Consider the following 21,407-nt stretch of genomic DNA (forward strand, 5'->3'; position numbering starts at 1 on the left):
TGAATTTCTAGGCTCCACTATATTCCAAATTCTTCAATTTCTATTAAGTATTTTACTACTTATAACTTTACTTTATAATGGTACAATTAATAAAATTTGTCATGATAGTAACTATATGACTGTATTTAATATAGGATTCAACGATTACTTTGTTAAATTGTAAAATTTAATAACTAAACGTGACTTTTTACGTATAAAAAAGGATTGATGTTTCGTACCTAGTTTAGTTTTAGGAGTTAAAGACCTTAATTATTGTCATTATATATAATTATTCTAATTGACATGCAATTTAAAATTACAAATTTCAGAAGAACAAATAATTAAATAATAGAATGAATAATATTCATGATCATTACCTTTCAAGCATGATACAAAATTTTCATTGACAAAGTTGAACATCGACAAAATATTTAAACATAATATAAATAACAAATATTTTGATTAACTTACTTAGAAAATCTTAGACATATTTACATACTCATTTAAAATTGTTACATAATACTTTTCATCTAAAATAAATGGACATGGAGATTTTAAACTTTAATTTGAAGGATATAGAAAATTGGAGGGGCTCACACATAAAGTTTGAAAAGGACAAAGGGATAAACGAAACTTGGAAGTGTGAATCCATGTTAAAGAGAGGGGACCCAACTGTCCTTCCTAAGGGTAGTAACACCTACTAACTTTGAAATAAATTCAAACCATAACTTATATGTATTACATAGTACTTATTTCTTTTGCTACTCATATTTGTTCTCTTCTCCAAAACAAAACTACGTGTATTTATATAATTTTGAATTTTTTTCCTCAAAATTTTATTGAATTATACATCAAATGCCCATATCCATATAGTGATATTGTTGTTACGAGTCATGTGACACATGTAGTTGATGAATAGAGAAATACATGATTTTCAAATAAACTAGACATAACATTTATTTAGTAGGCCCATCTCTATAATTTAATAAAGCTTTGGAGTAGCATTAAAAATTGAAATTTACAAATTAAGGTAGATTTTTTTAGTACAAATTCAGAGTAGAAAAGTTAAACTCGAGTTCTGTTAAACTAAAAAAAGAGTATAAAATTTCCTTTCGTGAATTTAACTATGCAAAGAATATTATATAAATTATGATAATGTTAAATTATATTATTTTTTGAATTATTATAATGCATTATGGAATAATTTATAATTAAGAAAAAACAAAACACAAAATTGGAATCTATAGGATTATTAAACAATTGAATATACGGTTGTAAGTTGTATCATAAATAATAAAATAAGAAAGAGGAATACGTGTTGGACGATATGATAAATATTATTGTTATTTCTTCTTCGTTTTCTTTTGTTTTTAAGAAAAAAAGTGGGTCCGTCATCGTACAGATATAGTCTGTCCTTTGCTTCCCCTTCCACAACCCCACATGATTTTGTTACCTCTTCTCTTCCCCCATAAATAACGAACCCCATTTCCTCATTTTTCTTCAAATTCTCATTCTCCAAAACAAGAAACCAAATCAAAATCATTTTATTTTTCTCATCAATGGCGGTGTCCACAAAACTGACGCACACAGCGGTGGTGAAGCAGATTAAGAAGCGGTGTTCCAGTTTAAGAATAGCAAAAAAGAATAAGAACAACAACAACAACAACACTCACCTCCAATGCGGCGGTGGAGAAGAGATTCCGGTGGATGTCCCCAAAGGCCATTTTGTGGTGTATGTGAGTGAGAATAGAAGCCGTTACATTGTGCCGCTTACGTTTTTAACGAGGCCGGAGTTTCAAATTCTTCTGCAATTGGCTGAGGAGGAATTTGGGTTCAGTCATAATATGGGCCTTACTATCCCTTGTGAGGAGCAAGTCTTTCAATCTCTCACTTCCATGCTTCGATAAAACAGACTCGAACTCAATGGTTTTCCTTTTTCTTGTTTAGACTGTGAATCTAACTGTATTTAGGGTTAGGGAGAGAATAATTTTCTCTCCTCGGAGAGCTGTTTTCCGTTATTGATATATATACATTCATCGGAATTGTGCTCGAGAAATTATTGAAAGAGATTTGAAAAATTGTATTTGAAATCTGTATCCGAAGATTAATTATTAGAGCTATACAGATTTAAATCTTTTATCCTATACTCACTATTCACTTATTTAGTTAATGTTTGTTCTTAAATTCTCAATACACTCAAAAGTACAAAATTGTCCTTTTTTTTCTTCTCTCTTTTTATTTGGTTTTCTTGTTTCTCCGTAAATTATAATGAAGCTTTTTTGTTCTTTTAGTTTTTATATACATATATTGGTTTCTTTCTTTAGTTAATTATTTTAGTTATTTTCTATAGCATGGGAATTGATTTAATCTATGAAATTTGATTTTGTTGTTTTCACACAAACACCAATAGTTTATAATTAATAATAATAGTTTCATTGGTGAGGCCAATCGTTCATAACTAAACGTAATTTTAAATACTATAGATAAATAGAAACATAATATCTATATTTCTATTTATCGAAAAGAATAGTCTATCTAACACATCTTTTAATATTGATATAAACATAACTTGATAAAGAAAAACATTTATTAATTATTTTTATTTATTCGTACGTATATATACGTGTGTCAAAATCACGTAATGATTATATTTAGTTGTAAGTAATGATATTTAAACGAGAATTAGGATTAAATAAAAAAGAAAAAAAAGAACAAAAATGCAAAGAAGATTATGATGAATGCATATAATTGAAGGGGAAATAATTGGATTAGGTTTAGGTCAAGTGAAGATGAAGTTGGAATTATAATAAAATAATAACAATAATAATAATAATTAAAGAAAATATTTATGTTATACGAAAAATATATATATAAATAATCCGTACGATTCATAACAGAGTGGCTAAGAGAGTTTTACGCGCTTCACCAGTTGTCTCTGTCCACTCTCTATCTCTCTTCATTTAGATTGGAGACAATAAAGCTGACATGATAATACCCAGATCAATTTTTTTTCATAAAAAATTATTATTATTCATGTTTTGTGTAATGTAAATAAACAGTGTTTGATATTTATAAAATTTATTATGTAAGATTATAATAATCATGTTAAAAAAATTGATTGTCTAAAGTTTTTACTATTTTATATTTATTATTCTTTTTTATTACAATATTTACTATTTTTTTTTATCAAACTAAAACATTTTATACTTAATATTATAATTGTTCATTTGTTAATTTGATATTTGAAGAAATTTACCATGATGCATAAATGATTTTGAAAGATTGTTTTAGTTAGAGTTTGAATTAATATTTGTGTATGAAAGATGGTGTAAATACACATAAATTGCACCATTACCACAACTATGTAAATACATAAATTAAGTGATATAATTAGGAAATTTTAAATAAATAAATTATGTAAGTTATTAGTTTTGAAGTTTAATTAATTGATACAAAGTAGAGAGGTATGTATAAATTTATTGATTATTTTCCCTCGTTATATATTAATTTAATTTACAGGGAAGAGCGAATAATTTTCTTGACGCCCAAGAAGACGACGTTGCATGCAATTTGGTGTGAAATTCTCTCCCTACCCTCCGCTCTCTCTCTATTATTCAATATTATATGTACTAGTTAATTAATTATGTTAGTAAACTAGTAATAAAATAGTTAATTTTAGTGTAAATGAAAAAGAAATATTCATAACTTTCATTTGTTTTGAGAATCTATCAATCATAAACACTCTAATTCTACCTATATTCACGTTAATTTCCCACATACATTGTACTATTTCTTAAATAGTTCTAGTGGACTTTAATACAATATTTGATTCTATGAGATATTATTTTAAAATTGTTAGAATAAAAAAATATATAAATATGTAGCGAGATATATAACTCGCTAGGGGTAATACACCTTATACGGCTATGGGTCTTCATCCAATACATATTATAAACAATAATTTATAATGTACTCAAAATATTTTTTTTTCCATACAAGTTATTTGATTTGTGCCCAACATGAAAAGGGTAGTTATAATGTCCAAATTAAGGTTAGATTGATTAACTATGCAAGCTTTAGAAGGTGTGGATTTATAGGAAAAGCACATTGGGTGTGTGTTTTATATATTGAGATGACCATAATTAGGGTAGCCAAAGCCCTTCCAAATTGTAATTAATTTGTGTGTCTTAGCGTGTGGGGCTGCCAAGACATTTCCTTTCTTCTTAAATTAAAACTGACCCCTATGTTCTTTGAGCAAAACTATACATTATTTATGAACAAAATAAAATAAAATAAATCCCACCCTATCCTTAATTTCATGGTGGAAAAAATGCAAAGAAGGCAAAGAAACATAACTAATTAAAAGATATAATATGATTATAATCTATAGTAATAATATTGGCTAGATCATTAGATCTTTAAGTTGACGGGATAAATGTATAAAAACAATCCAAGTACTATGCTTTTCTAAAGTATTTTGTTTCAAAACTATGCTTTTCATAATATATATAATGAAAGTTTTGCCATAAGAATGACTTGAATAATGATAAAACCTTTTAAAAAAATATATACTATCACTTTTCTTCTTAATGGTTACCGCTTAGGGTTTTAGAAACAACTTTACCATATAAGAAGGACTCTCAAAGCACCGTTTAGAGACAAAATGAAGACTAAGGAAAAGGATGAAGCTCAAGGGTTGAAGCTTCGAGATTACATGTTTGGCTTCAACGACCTAGCAAAGTGTGCTTCATGCATTGCCTCAACCTTTTGAATTTTAGGGTTAACTTTAATGTCTCCAAGATCCTTACTTAATTTGGAGTGATCTAAAAGTGTATTGCCATTATATTAATACATGATGGTTTCATACAGATTATGTAAAACCCTTATCATTGTTACCACAAGGTTTGAATAACTTTTTTACTTTGATATAGATTTTGACATAAACATTAATATAAAACGTCACAACAGAAAAAGAAAAAAAAACATGTGATTAAAACTCAAAATATGTATATGTATATTTTGGATGGAAAATGTAGATAACACAATCCAACAAATATTAAAATTTATCTTTTTGTATTTTAAATTATTAATTGACTTTCTTGATCTTTGAAAATATGCTTTTATTATTAATATAATACATTTCTAAAAAAAAGAGAGAGAACCGTCATACTATCTTTGACATATTGATCAATTCCACGTCATATGAAAAATTTGCACGTTTTTTCGAATTCAATAAATATGGCCAAGATTTCAAGAAAACTAAAAAAAATGTCTCCAATCATTTCATTATTGGGATACGAAAATTAAATCACCTATAATAAATTAGTCAAATGACTATATATAAATATTATAAATTAAATATAATCAGCCGTCATTTATAATTCCAAGTTTAAATCATTGTTGACATAAATCTTTTTAATAAATCCGTTATTATAATTAATTATAAAATTCATCGAAAATGTTTACAAAAATTTGAATACGTAACTCTCCATAGCCAAAGAAATGATAATTTTTTTAAAAGTTTGTATCTCTCTCATTCAAAGTTTTGGTCGGATGTAAAATAATTTTTTTCGAGGACAACTATACGTAGAAAAAGAAAGTAGTATTTGAACTCATAGACGAACAACAAAAAAAAAATGATTTTATATCTATGAAATTTAATCATTGTATCCATTAAAATTTAAATATGAAATTTTTTCTTATAGAGTGTTAGTTATCAAAATTTAATAGTTTGATTTGAAAAAATTATAAGAGGCAGACAAAGTTTACTTAAAAAAGAAAAAAAAAAAAGTCTAGATGTATGAATTTATATTTTTATGAAAAGTTTTTAAGTCCAAAAATAATATACTTTATTCTCTGTATATATAAATAGAGAATATAAAGTAATAGAAATGAAAATGGTTGAGAGGCGTTGGTAAGAGGTGGGGCACTTGGTGGAATGGTTCGAAGCCCAAACTGACATGTTTTCAATGGTCCAACCGCCCAAATTTTCGACCTACCAATTTTCTTTTTCTAATTAAAAAAATTTGACAAAATTAATTAAATGAATTTGAAAATTAAAAATCAGGTTATCTGTTCCCTCACCGACTGATTTTCCATTACCCAAATCGTTTTTGAGTAAAAGTTTGTCCACTCGCCAAAAATAGAAAATAATAATAATAAATTAATAATCACAACTTTAAATTTGATAAATAAACTTCATCCATGCTCTTTTTAAATTTGATAAACTTGATCCAATAATAATAATAATTTACAAGTAAGTTCTTAAAAGCATACACAAGTATAAAAGTTAGTCCTACACGAGTTCAATCGATATGAAAACTAGGAAAAATTCAAATCAACGGCTTAAATCGACCAATTATCAGTTTGAACAACTGACTTCGACCGATCGATAATCACTCTAATATCGAGTTGTGGTAGAAGAAAAAAATTAAAAGAAAAAATTGGTTAAAGGAAAATTTGGCTTTAATTTTATAAAAATTATCCTCAATAATTGAATAAATTGATTCATATCTCTCTGATTTTTTTTCTTTTCAAAACCTTATATGTTGAGAGTTTGATTGGAAATATCCTTACGTGGATAACTTGTGCATTTAATCTCTATTTGTTGGGCCGAGGAAGAGTACCAAAAGCCCGAAACTAACAGGCGGTACAGCCCATGAACAATGGCTTTTCTGACCCAGTAAATTAACTAACGACTTCACGTGGAAAGATAGCCCAAAATCGATATTTTTTAGCTTTTATTTCTTCCTTTCCATTCCTTATTAAACCTTTTTTACACTGAAGCACTTTCCACGCTTTAGATAAGTTCTACATCTCACCAACAATATTTATAAGAAACAAGACCTTCTTACATATCTAATTCCCAACGATCTTTCCCTCAGTAAGGATATCTATCATAAGCCTTCCCTCAATTAATCAACCATGAGAGACTGCAACCCAAACTGACTCCTCATCTGATAAATTTATTATCAGTTAAACTCAACAATAAAGTTACAATTACGAACAATGTTATGACTATATCATCGAGGCTTACGACTACTTTGTTAGGAGCATGACTTTAATATTAACATCGACTAAAGCTAAGAACATGTCTCTAATACCACTCTTCAGAGATTATCAACATTAACATTTCTTCAAATAATAGTATGATATTATAACTTTTTATTTGGTTTCAGTACTTTTTCCTAGATTGGAATTTTAGCTTTTGCTTTTTTTCTTCTCTTTTTTCTGAAGAAGGATGATCAATTTTTTGTGGGAGAGAAAATTGGGAGATGGTTGAAAATGGTTAGAGATTCAGTAAAAGAATTTTGCAGTTAATTAGATGTATAATCTAATAATTTATTTAACAATGATATTTTTTTTCTTTTCAAATTATAGGTTTGAAATAAACAACGGTGAGAGTAGTTTTCAATAGTTTATGTGTATTTTTTAAATTAAACTTTAACTAACCATATGAATATTTTAAAACCTTTTTCATACACATCCCTATTAACATATTTCACGATCAAATAGAAAACAAAACGTATGCCTTAATAAAGTTTATAATTATTTGTGGTTAACTATATAGTAAAGGAATATGGATGTTTACATGTCTTCCTGTTTTGAGGAGTTTGCTCTCTTATATTTAGGTGTCCTGCTAAGGAGTTAGAGGACATTATGGACAACGACAATCAAATCAGGTAATTAAAGAGATCTTTAGGACACTTTTAACAAAAACTGAATATACACAATTCTTAAAGTTGTGATCTTTAAAATTCATGATATACATCCTCACCGATTAAGTTACATTATTTTGTGAATAGATATTTTTGTTTGATGGACACTTAAATCGCTATCAATATAATGTACTGTAGAGCAATCGATGAGATATCTTTTTCTTATTCTTGGTAGGTTTGGGTTACAAGTAGATAAGCTTTAAAAGGTTCACGTCAGCTTTGAAATTCTTGTGTACAACTAAGATCCCAAGTGTTCAACTTTATAATTTGGCTATGAAATGTAGTTGAGATTGGTATTGTTTCATGGGGCCATATATACAGATATATAATTATATATACATATGAGACAGATCCAAACAAAGATTGGTGTTGACTTGTAAATATTTTTTATATTAATTTATAAACTTAAAACGAATTTTAGATGAAAAATAATATATATCATAGGCATTTTTCGAGATTTGGATATCTAAACAAAATAATACTATATATATATATATATGTTGGATTCTTGGTTTAATTTTAATTAATATACTCAATGAGTTCAAAATTTAACTTGTGAATATTTGTTGGCAAATATCTAGAGAATTAGTATTATTTGTTACATTAAGACTTGTTGGATACAATGAAAATTTCTCACTAAATTTGGAAGAATCTTAATAAGTTTGTTTCAACTATTAGATGATACATATTTGAACAAGAAAAAAAGATGTGGATAAAGAGATAAAAGGGTCTTAATAATTTATTAAATCATTAATTTGAGTCAAAAATTAAAATAATGTATCTAATTAAGTTTTGACTGTGAGTTTTGTCTTTTTGTAGCAAAAACTTTATATTAATGATTGTTTTATTAGACATACAATAAACAAAAAAATTATTAATGATATAGGTAATTCAAGAGGGATCTGAAATAAATGTTACAAGTAGAAAAAAGAATCAAGCAATTAAAACTAATCATTCATTAATAAACAGATTAATTGTTAAGAGATTTAAGTGAGCATTAATAGTTTTGATTACGTAAGTTTATTTGGAATTATTGTTGAAAAATGAATTTGGATGTTCCCTAGTGCCAACCCATACCTCCAAAAATGCAAACATGTTCTACGTGGTCACTGTTAAAACCGTTCATTCAAATATTTAAATATATCATTATATTATATACTTTTGGTATTAATTATTTTGATTTGACAACCAAACTTTTTTGACATTATAAACCCTTTTTAATTAATCTATGTCTTCAAAATGCACTTTGCTACTTTTTAATATGTGTGTGTGTGTTTGCTTCTAAACCACACCATTAAACTACTCAATAGAGATAATGAATTAGATATATTTAGTTCTTTTCTTTGTTCAAAATCCAATTGAAAACCAATCTAACTAATAAATTTGAGTTTATAACTTAATTGAATTGCAATGAACACATTTGGTTAGATATTTTTTTTTTGACAAATATAAGATTAGTTTTATTTTTATTTAAAGAGAGGTGAAATATGTCGAGAGTCCAAATATCTTCCTTAAATATCTCATTTAAAAATGAAGTTATTCTTCATATTTAAAAATATTTTATTACAAGTTTTTTTTCTCTTTAAAAAGAAAAAGTTCTATGATTCACAACTATTGTTCAAAGTTTATATTTTTTGTGAAGGATCTGTACGAAAGTAAATTGGTTATCTTCTGCAATATGACAGATTCTTGGAGATCGTCAAAGGATTAGACAGAATATCAATTGATAAGAAATATGAATGAATGCTGAGATAATTGTACTTGTCAATGAATTCAAAGGAGCCTGAATTTGTCTTCAAGGATATTCAATTTTAGTCTGAGCTTATACGGTTAAGTTACGGTGATAATTTGTTAATGTAACAGTTGTGATAAGTTACATATTTTGAATCTCAATAATATTTTTTATATGAGCAAAGAAGCTCACAGATGTAGGCCGTATTTGCCGAACTAGATTATCAAAGTTTTCTGTGTTATCTGTCATTTTGCTACTTGTCTTTTGTGTACTCTATAGCTATACATGTAGTTTAATACTTTTGATATGGCTAAAGGTCATTTAACATTTGTTATTTTAGCTTAAGTTAATCACCGAAGGATATTATTTATCATCTCATCTGGTTTTCACATTTCATTTAGTCAAACTGTCAAAAACACAAATAAAATATTGCTATAAATTATGATCACGGAAAGTAAGATAACATTTTCCTAATCTTTTACATGTTAACTTTTGCCCGTGTTAGTAACGATTAAAAAAAATCAATTTCAACATACAAACTCTAAAAAAAATTGTATGAAACATAAAACAAAATTTGTCACTAATATAAATCTAAATCAAACAGTACATATTTTAGTTGGTCTAAAAAAATATTTATTAATTTTAACTTTTTAAAAACAAAATTTTTAATTTTAAAAATTATTTATTAATCGACACTTATATAAAATGAAGACATAACATTTTTAACCTAAGATTGAACTATGTTTTCTTTTTTTAACAAATCAATAAAAATTATGCTTAAAGAAAGAAAAATACAAAGTTTGCATTTGAAAGAGAGACATATTGATGCAAAAATCACCTTCTTTAAAACCATGTATATTTTCTTAGTCTCTAATTTTTCTTTAAGAATATAGATTTAAGAGGTTATAAAGTAATTTACTATTTATAAGAGAATAGATAATTATTTAAAATAATAATAATAAAAAAGTTAGTGAAAGAATATTTATCAACTTATTCTTAAGAATGGGAGATTACAACTATACATTTTAAAAAAATTTAAAAATATATATTTGTTTTTAAATACTTGATACTAAAAAGATATATTTGAAATATGAAATGTAGTTTAAATTTGTAACACATTTAGTCAAATGTAGAAACCACAATATAATCTACAAAAGAATAGGCTAAAATCGCGCAAGAATCTATTTGCCCACCAATTTCTTGGAGTCTTTGTTCTTAAAATATATATAATTTCTTAGAAAATTAATCAGGTATTTGTTCACAACAATATTTCTTCAAAATTATTAAATAAGTCTTTAGACTTCTAGTTGACCCTGGAATGTGACATGACGATGCAATATATTCGATTTGCACGATTCACACCGTTAGATTGTCAAATTGGGTGGGAAAAAATGGGATTTTGGCCGTAGATTTGGATGACTTTTTTAGATCAAATCAGACAAAATATTTATTATATATGATATTATTTCTTTTTATATTTCAATACATTAAAAAATATACAATAATTTCAAGAATTTTTCATTCTTTAGCATTTCCACGTAAACTATAAAATGATTGATGCAATCTTATACTTGTGAACATTTAAATTTTGTGCATAAAGATATTCACGAGCATTATACTATATGATATCCAAGTGAGAAAATATTAGTGCTAGAAAAATGTTGGAATATCATATCGTTATTATTTTTATTTGATGATACAATATTAAAGAGTTTGAAATTTTATTGGCAATCAAGCTATACATAAGTTAACTTGTTAATTGATTTAGTGCATTTTCTTATCAATAAATTTGAGATTTCGTGACATTAAATTTAAATTTGCCAATCATTAATATCTATGACCGTTACATCTTGATTTTCTAGTAGAAAGAAATAATTGAAGTTAACTAACCAAACTTGAAATTTAAGTAATATTTATATATTTATTGGTTGTTAAACCAACCAAGCTTGAAATTTAAATAGATTAGACACAAATTAAAAGTTTTAAACTCCATTAAACTCTTAATTAAATTTAAGAGATCATTATATTACATATAAATAGTTAATAGGTCCAAAGTCTACAAGTCAGTTCAAATTTAGAGGGTATCGAAAAAGAGCATAGAAGAATAATGTATACTTCAAAAGAAAAATGTCAACACCTGAAGATTTGAGTTGAGACTGGATTGATACACTAAAACTAACACTATCTGTCATAATTACATGCAATCATGAGCATGGACAAAAAAGATAGACTTAAAAGATAAGTAGTCCTATAAAATGGAGTAGACCTAAATCTTTTAATACTAAGTTGAAATAGTTACTATTTCTACTCACTCGAGCATACTTACACACGTGAGTTTGAATTAAGATTTTGAGACTATATCAAAAGAAAGCGAGTTGATGGTCAAGATTCATACCAAACACCTGTCAAAAAACTCGAAACACACGAGATCTTAGCACAAACAAATATATAAAAATTATTATATATACACTATAATATATTAGAAATTTGTTTGCCAAGAAGCTGTAGCTACTACGACGTGGGGCAAGGGAGGAATTTTGAAGCATAAAGGAAGGCATGAAAGGGAGGCCACATGGGCGCTGCATGGTACATACGGCGTCGTTTTCTGCATCAATAATCCTTCTTCTTGAAAAGGATGTCCTTTGACCTATTTGTGAAGGTGCCTTTCTTCGAACCTTCCCTTCCACTTCAATTTGTTTTGTTTTATTGTTTTATAGATCCATTTATTATTATTCTTTTACCTTTTATCTTTAGTGACTAGGCTTACTATTATTTTATAATATAACCTCTCTCTCTATATATATGTATATATATTAAAAAATAATGTTGTAGTATTTAGAAAAAATTTCTTCAGAAAATAGAAACGATAGTGAAAGTTATATAATAATTATAGACCCGTTTCAACTTAATTGGAAAAATATATTACTTTTAAAATAATTTTTAATTAATTTTTTTTATATAAAAACGATTAAAAAAATTAGAAATTCATGTATTTAATTACACTTTCTATAAATATTTGGATGTACAATTTTGTTTAATTAGTTTACTATTTACTTGAACTCTTTTTATCGACGGGAAAATTATTATAACAACATCTATTTAATATTTTTATTATCAGATTGTTGAATTTTTATAGACTTCTATAAACTTAGTCAAATTTAATGATCTACAACCTAAATTTACCATTATATGAACATGACAAATTTTAAATTTATTTTAGACAAATTTTCCTTCAATTTATTAATTCCTAAGTTTTTTTTTGTTTCTATTTAATTTCAATCAAATTTTCTATTGATTTTTTTTCAAGAAATTCTTAATTAGGGCTTGTGAATTTCACGATCTTTTCACGACTTTTCTTTTCATCATTTTCACAATCAAATTTGACAAATTTCGTCTTTATATTTATTCATTACAGATTCTCAAAATAAAGCATGAAAATTTCAAAATCAAACCAATCATTATATAATAAATATACCAATGATTACTACTTTTTCTCGCATTGAAAAATGAAAGAAAATTAATTTTCAAAAACGAATTCATAAAAGCTTGGAAATAGAGACCCGTGACCAAATACTATAAATTTGAAACAGATTGATAGATAATATATATTTTCTTTTAATTTCCCACTTTCTCCTTACTCTTTATGGCTAAAATAAAGTACATCACAGCAATTGTACTAAAATAATAACAATAATAAAATACAACACATCAATAACAAAAGCTGATTTGTATCAATTAATAATGTGGGTGTCATTTGCAACAATTTGATGTAATCTAATGTATTAAACTCCCCAAGTGTATGCTCAAAATATTATAATTCTAGAGGTGTATTTCAACATTTCTATTTCTATATAGAATCACACGTAACACTCTTAATAATTTGTGTTTATTATATAGTTTGCTTTCACATGTTCTATGCCAGGTCTATAAAGTTTCTGAACTTTATGTTTACTATTTATTAAAGGCAATTTGATTGATATAATGCTAGTTAATTTTTTTTTTTAGTTTAAAATCTTGAAGCTGAGCTAAATCAAATTATCTCCTCTAATCTTTAGTTTCAAGATATTAATATTTTGTACCATCAAGATTTTGAAATTGATTCAAAAATAGTTTGACTTACATATACTAATTATTTTGATATTTTTCGTATTATTTTTTATATACCACCTTTTAAATTGCTTTCTATAGTAGAAATAGCATTTTCTTTAATATAATTTAATCCATACATGAGCAATTAAGATATAACCTAAGATTGATAATTAAGATCCATTTTTATATCCTGAGATTATAAAAACAGTTTTTAAAAATACTTTTGATTGATTAAATTGTTATACTAAACAAAAATCATATCCAAATAAATCACTCAAAAATCAATTTTTATATAGGATCACAATATCACTCAATAGCCTAAAAGCTACTAATTATTGAGTATATGATCAATGTTTTAACATGATATAACAACAACAATAATAGTCCAAGTATTTGTAATGCCAGTGCCACTCCCTCTCCATATTAATTGTCCATGTGTATATTGAATATCTTTAATAAAGATCAACATTCTGGGATCTTATGTAATAATTATTTTTTTTATGAAGCACTAATAATTTAAAGTCTTGGTGTGGTTCTGATTTAATAAATACAAAAAATGAGATGTATGAAGTGGTGTGATATAATGAATTAAATAAATTAATGTGCAATATGTTGTTTCTTTAATGTTTTAAAATAAAATGCCATTTCTTTCCCCATAACTTTTCTTTACGGTGGCTGATTAATATTGGGATCATGTACTCACGTGCTTCCCATATGATAAGGTTTCTTGTTTATTGGATTATTCAATCCACCTCCATATTCTTTTCGTTTTTTATCGGTGAAATTCTATTTTTCTTTGTTTTCATTTTTCCAAAAAATATATATTAGGGTTCTGATTTTTTTTTCTAATTGATTGTTTATGACTTAATATAACTTATGTGACAGTTAACAAGTTTGGGAGTAAATTTTCAGTTATGGAGAGCTATAAAAGTATAACTATATAGTAGTATTTGATATGGATCTTTTATTCTTTCATTATAACAAGAAATTAGGTTATCAAGTAAACAAAATTATAAATTTATTGAGCTTGTTAGACTAAGGGAAGGTATCATTAAATTTTGGGAATTACATAGGAAATAAATATGTAATTTACTTGAATTTAGAGGAGGAATAGAAAACTAATATTATAGATCTTAGAGTTAGATTTGAAAAGAAAAATTGTGATTTGAATTCCTCACTTGGTGTATTAACAAACAAAAGGAATCATCACTTTGCTATTAGTGCATTATATTAAAGTTCTCATGCTAAACACCAAATAATGAACCTTCTCCTTTCCTCTTTTCTAAAATTTTATTCCAATAATCTAGGATCGATATAATAATAGCAATAATAATAATAATAATAATAATTCGAATAGTGGGCAAATAAGTAGATAAAAATAAACAAAATGAAGTGGCAATTCTCAAGTGGAATAGGATATATCACGATACGATAAATTGATTGGTGGGCTTTGAAATTTTCTTCCCTTTTTTGGGATATAAAAATGGGCCTTTTCCCACCATTTCTCCCTACACCCTCACACTCTCCCTTCTTTCCCTCTCTCTTCAAACTGAAACGAAAAATATATATATTACAAATCAGTAATTTTGAAGAAAAAAAAATGGAAACAGAGCGGCGAGATGGAAGCCAAGAGGCAGAGCGTACGGCGGCGGAGACGGCGGGGCAATCGAAGTTTCGTCGTATCTGCGTGTTCTGCGGCAGTAGCTCCGGCAAGAATCCCAGCTATCAAATTGCCGCCATTCAACTCGGAAATCAACTGGTACTTCTATTTTTCTTTGATTCTTTCAAAAATTAGAAAGAATCAGGGAGAAAGATGGAAAATTGCTATTGATAATTAGTTGATCAGTGCTTTCAATTTAGATCATAATTGGATGAACAAAAAATTGAGGAATTTTGTTTCGAATGGTTTCTAATGATTGAAAATTTGAAAACGCAGGTCGAAAGGAACATTGACCTTGTTTACGGCGGAGGAAGCATTGGGCTTATGGGCTTAGTTTCTCAAGCCGTATACGATGGCGGACGCCACGTGTTAGGGTATAATTCGTTCTCTCTCTCTCCCCCCTCTATTTATCTTTTTTCTCTCTCCCGCAGTTTTATTCAATTTGGATTTGTTTTGTTTCAGAGTGATACCAAAATCTCTCATGCCAAAAGAGGTAATTTTTCTTTATCTTTTTTTTTTTTTAATTAAGAAAGAAAATTGTAACTATTTATTTGCTTATTTTGTTTGTTGAAATTTGGTAATTAAATTTTTTTAAAATTATCAGATTACTGGAGAGACAATTGGAGAAGTAAGAGCTGTATCAGGAATGCATCAACGCAAAGCTGAAATGGCTCGTCAAGCTGATGCATTTATTGCATTGCCTGGTACTTCTACTTCTTTCTAGTTCCATTTTTTTCTCTTTCCTTTTCGCAAAAGTTGAACTCCCCTTAAAGGAAATTATTTAACATTTTCTTTATTGACAGGAGGCTACGGAACATTGGAAGAACTATTGGAAGTCATCACTTGGGCCCAATTGGGCATCCACGAAAAACCGGTACAAATTAATAAATAAAAAACTAAAACAATTAAAACTAATATTAAGTTTTACTTTTAATTAAAACTAAATAAATGAAAATTACAGGTGGGGTTGCTCAACGTGGATGGCTACTACAACTCACTATTATCATTCATAGACAAAGCAGTTGACGAAGGTTTCGTCTCACCAGCTGCCCGTAGCATCATCGTTTCCGCCCCAACTCCCCATGCCCTCATCACCAAGCTAGAGGTAAAATCCACGAACATGTTTCAATTTCTATTAATAACTAAACAGTGCTACTGTCTCTTTAATATCCATAAAACCTAACATTTTTACTATATTTTACTATATTTATAAATATAAAAAAAAAAATATATTCATAAACTCTACCTTATTTAAAATAAAAAAATTTATTGTCAATACTGTGGCCTCCATTAAGATTTTTCCACGGATGTTAAAAAATCAATCATGTAATCAGAGCCGTCAATTTACATCTGTGATCAGGAGTATGTCCCAAAGCATTCCAGCGTGGCATCGAAGCTGAGCTGGGAAATAGAACAGCAGCTTGGGTTTACAGTAAAGTCAGACATTGCTCGCTGACGTTACTAGACAGACACGTGTATAGATTAATCGCCGTAGATTGAATCTGATCAGAGGATTGCTTTGTAATATTTGTAATTTTTCTCTCTTCGATTGGTTTTTTTTTTCAATAGGAAGCTGACTAGGTCAACACTGAATTGTGTAAGCGATTATATAGTAGCATTTTTCCACGTCGGTGATAATATTAATTAATAACTATAAATATATTTAATATATATTATAGCGTTATATATTTCACATTGACTGTTCAATTGAATTGATGGGTCGTTGAATGTAGCTTTCGGTATTTCTAAAAAATAATAAGAAGAAATAAAAATAGAACAAAAAGGAAAAGGAAAAGGGTTGATAATGATAAAGATAAGTACTGAGACATAAAGCAACGAATTAGTGGGATTTTTTTATTAATTTAATTAAGTTTAATCATGGCTGTTACTTGATTTGACTTTTAATCTAATTTTGCAGTGGTCTCTCTAGAAATTGGTGTCATGTGTGATATATATTCTTTTTTAATAATATAGTTTGAAGTTGAATTTCCATTTTATATTACAAGCCAAACATCATATTTTATTATATTTAACTAATAGTTGTTTTTACTCACTTTTTAATCTTAGTTTAATGAAGAGTTTGAAAATTTTAAAGTATATACTTGGTGATTGCTGATATATATTATTATATCTTTGCCATCTAAGTCATATTCGTTTGCTAATTATGAATTATATTTAAAAATTATTTGAAAGTCATATTTAGATTTTAATGATATCAATGGTACTGAAAAATAAATTACATAAAAATAATGAGTATTTAATTTTGTAAGTGTTTTTTATTCATTAGTGCATATAATTTGGTGTTATATGATGTAATAATTTTGTATTCACTAATTTTGAGTCATTTTTGGTTAATCAATAATTTAAAATTTAGCAATATATAACTTTTACCAGATTGTAGGTTAATAAATACTTGAAACAAATCATCATACCCAAAATTTCGTAAGTTTAGAAATTTAGTAGCAAAAAAGAATCCTTTTAGAACTGAGAGATTAAGCTTACGATAATTATTATTACAAATTAACCTAATTTTTCCCACTAATATATGGGTCACTAAAAAAATCTTTACACAAGCACTAAAAGTGACTCTTAAGAGTGGAAATATATATGCATATTTTGGCAGAGATTTTAGCATGGCATAGAGCGTGGAGATACATGTTGACATAATTATACTATTGGGACACTCCATTAATGGGCCAGTTAAATTAGCTTATTGTTGATTAAGAGGTACAGATTGTTGATTAAGAGGTACAGATTCTGGAAGGCGAAGGTGCTTAATTAACTATAAAGTAATTTTCAGCTTATTACAAATCTTTACAAAACATTGGTTTATAAAAAATATTTAATTGCATCTGATACATTAAATTATTTTATATTTTATTAGCCATATTATTGATCAATCTATTGTGTATGAACTTAATTAATTTTAGAATTTTCCAAGTTTATAAATTTGAAAGTTTGTTCAAAATATAAAATATAAAATAAATATATATAAATCTCAAAATTCATAAACTAAATAAATTAAGTCATTTTGAATGCAGCTAAAATTGTCTTTCCTTTTCACAATTAGAAAAATCACTCAAATCCTATAAAGAGATAGATCGTACATACTCTAACAAATTGAAATGTGTTTTGTTGATCTCATATTATCAGGTCAAACATTACTATTTTAAAATTAATAAGTGATGTTTTTTATAGTGATAAAAAAATTGTCATTAAAAATCTTTAAATCTTTAAAGTAATACCAATTAAAAAGTTAGACGTTCAAATTTTATATTAAACTTAGAAAGAAAAAAAAAAACAAATCAACTTATACATGATAGACACCAAATTTTTATATTTAATATCATACATATTTTTAGTAATACACGTATTTAATCAATATGATTGTAGCTCACTAAAATCAATTAAACTATGGGAAATAATCTAAGAGAGTTCATCCTCACATATTTATTTAAACATCACCCTAACCTACTGTTCTTTGTTTTAGGAAGATGTGATTATGTGAATGAACTAATGAAATTAGAAGTATAAGAAAATAGAGATGGGACTGAACTTATCAGAGACATTAGTGACCAATTTGGAATTTTGGTATAAAGTCAGAAAAAAATATTTTATTCAGTTACCCTTTTGAGAAAAATAAAATAAAATAATTATTTAATCCTTTTCCTTTTCATTATAAAAGACTCAACGGATTATAGGCATGAAAATTCAAATACTTCATTTTCAAGTAAGAATTTTAGTTTAAATCAAACATTAGGAAGAATAAAGAATAAGAAATAATCAACTTTATTGAATAAAGGGTAAGAACACAAGAAAATGGAAAACAATTATCACATTTTCTTTCCTTCCTTAAAAGTAAAATTACAAAATTAATATTTCAAAGTGAAAAAACTAAAAGATGCCAAAACTATTAGATTATGCCTATACATTTTATTTTCTTGAACCATCTTTTCATAAATAAATCAGGAAGTCTAACTTCAATTCATAGCTTTGATGCATAAAGGTATAGTGAAGATAATCTATTTAAAATGAGAAATGAAATGAAAAGAAGGCACTAAAATGATTCTTTAATTTAACAATTTTCACTACAATTGCACATTTTAAGCAAAAAAAAAAAAAAAAAAAACCTCATCTGAATGAGAAAGACCCCACACTTCAAATTTTCATATGGCTTTTCTTACCCCTATAAAGAAACCAATCCCCTTTCTATTTTTAGTGTGAGAAATGTACACAAATTAAGAGCCATTGAAATTCTATCCAAACAACCCAAATTCAACATTTATATAGTTCTCTTTTATTTGATTATTAAAATATTAGAGAAGTTTATCTAATTAATATTGATTTGGGTTTTTTATTTAAATCTTTGAATAATTAGTAAAAAAAATCTTAATTACCAAATAAGAAGTTCCTAGGATACAAAAATTATAAAGATTAATTTTATAATTTTTAAACCACTTTGAGGTTATTATATATGTGTGAATTTAGACTGATTTTTAAAGATTTTATAACTTGAAGCATATGCTTACATTTAGATTATTCACTCTCTCTCGCTCAATCTATAACAACAAATAGTTTTCAATAATAATTCGTGGACAATGGATCATTATCTACTATAGTGAGTAGATATTTATCAAACAAACTTTACAACTGAAATATTAAAGTTGAAACAATTCTAAATTTATTTTAGAACCCATCCATCATAAGTTTAGAAGTTCATCAATTTGAACAATACCCTCATATAAGAAAATACGAGAAAGAAAAAAAAAAGTCATGAGTTACAAATTATTAAATCAAGACCATAAAGAATAATGTGCCAAGTACCAAAATATAGGTTAGAAGAAACTCATATTAGTACTTGCATTTTTCTTTTGTAAGAATAAAAAATGACATATTTGCCCTTTTATAAGATAACTTTTTGAAGTAGATGTGACAATTGTTACCGTTCAATTATGTAAACAATGTCGTGATGCTATGACTTTCTTTTTCTATTATAACGAATTATTATTGAAACATGAGACGACATGTATCGTGGAAGGTATAAATTAAAAGGGGCTAGAAATCAAATCCTCTTTTTAGAAGGAAAAGAAAAAGGACACGAGTGGGTGTAACTGTTGAAGAAGATATAATTATTTGATTTTTCGTTAACATTAGATTTAATAGGATGGAAGTGTTTTTGAAAGGGAAAGGAACAAAGGGAGAGATGTTTATTTTTTCCTTTTTCTTGTTGTTTTTATTGGGACAAAGACATTGTACTAAAAGGAGGTTCACGTGGGCATGGCTTTTGCTAAAAATAAAAATGATTACATAAAAAAAGAAACAAATGCAAAAAAGAGAAAGAAAAAGAAAATAAACAGTTTTTGGGATATCAAAACGTAAAACCTTCCAAATCCCGCAGTGTTGTTTGACCATCTCTATCGTTTTACTTCCACTTTTGGACAACCACTTGTTCATACCCTCACCTGCTTCGTACATTTTACCATTCTTTCCTTTCTTTTTCTTCTTTGCAGAACTGTATCTAGTTTTTTTTTTTAGTTTAGTGAAATGTGAGGGTGAGAGATTCAAACATACGTTTAAACTAGTTGATATAAATTCATTGGTCTGATTTAATAATAGCATTCATTTAGTTCTTAAATTCTAAAATAAAATAAAACATGAAAACTTTATTTGAGCATATATAGTTTGATTTGACACTACACAAGAGATGAATCACACAAAAAAGTAAATTGGAATTGGAAATCAAATGGCATGTACTTCCTTGCCACCTTTTTATAAATATGTACCTAACTCTGAGACCATGACATCCTATTTGTCTACTTATTTCTTGTTTTCTTTTATTTGTCACATTATGTCAAAATATGAAATATTTCACACCATCATTTAGTCTACAATACTAACTGAATACCTACATAAAATTACAATTACAATGTTGTTATAGACACAAATAAGGTATAAAAAGTTCAACCTTTAACTTGGAACAAAATAGAACATATATATATATGAATTACTGTTTTAACCATAAATTTGAAAGAATAGAATTTGATAATTTATAAAAATGTATAGCTTTAGTAGACAATAAATGAGAGCCACAAATGAGAATTGAGATAATGATTCGTGTTTGACGGGGTGGTTTTTGTTCATGTGAGAGTATGTGGGTATCTAATATCAATTTATGGAAAAGAGTAAACATTTAATATAAACCAAGAAAAAATTATTCCGATGAGGGCAT

At 26.9% G+C, this 21,407-nt stretch overlaps 2 protein-coding genes across 2 annotated transcripts; both read left to right on the plus strand.

The window, feature by feature from the left end:
• Positions 1–1,430: 1,430 nt before the first annotated feature.
• On the plus strand, positions 1,431–2,189 carry LOC101207944 (auxin-responsive protein SAUR50). Its single transcript, XM_004152610.3, has one exon. It carries the CDS (start codon positions 1,539–1,541, stop codon positions 1,884–1,886), a length of 348 nt encoding a protein of 115 aa, XP_004152658.1. The 5' UTR covers positions 1,431–1,538; the 3' UTR covers positions 1,887–2,189.
• Positions 2,190–15,012: 12,823 nt separating this feature from the next.
• Positions 15,013–16,871, plus strand: LOC101211714 (cytokinin riboside 5'-monophosphate phosphoribohydrolase LOG1). Its single transcript, XM_004152712.3, has 7 exons — positions 15,013–15,277; positions 15,455–15,552; positions 15,641–15,671; positions 15,783–15,882; positions 15,982–16,052; positions 16,140–16,283; positions 16,539–16,871. Exons 1-7 carry the CDS (start codon positions 15,119–15,121, stop codon positions 16,632–16,634), a joined length of 699 nt encoding a protein of 232 aa, XP_004152760.1. The 5' UTR covers positions 15,013–15,118; the 3' UTR covers positions 16,635–16,871.
• Positions 16,872–21,407: the final 4,536 nt, after the last annotated feature.

The sequence above is a fragment of the Cucumis sativus genome, chromosome 2 (assembly GCF_000004075.3).
Source record: "Cucumis sativus cultivar 9930 chromosome 2, Cucumber_9930_V3, whole genome shotgun sequence".
In the NCBI taxonomy this organism is placed as follows: Eukaryota; Viridiplantae; Streptophyta; class Magnoliopsida; order Cucurbitales; family Cucurbitaceae; genus Cucumis; species Cucumis sativus.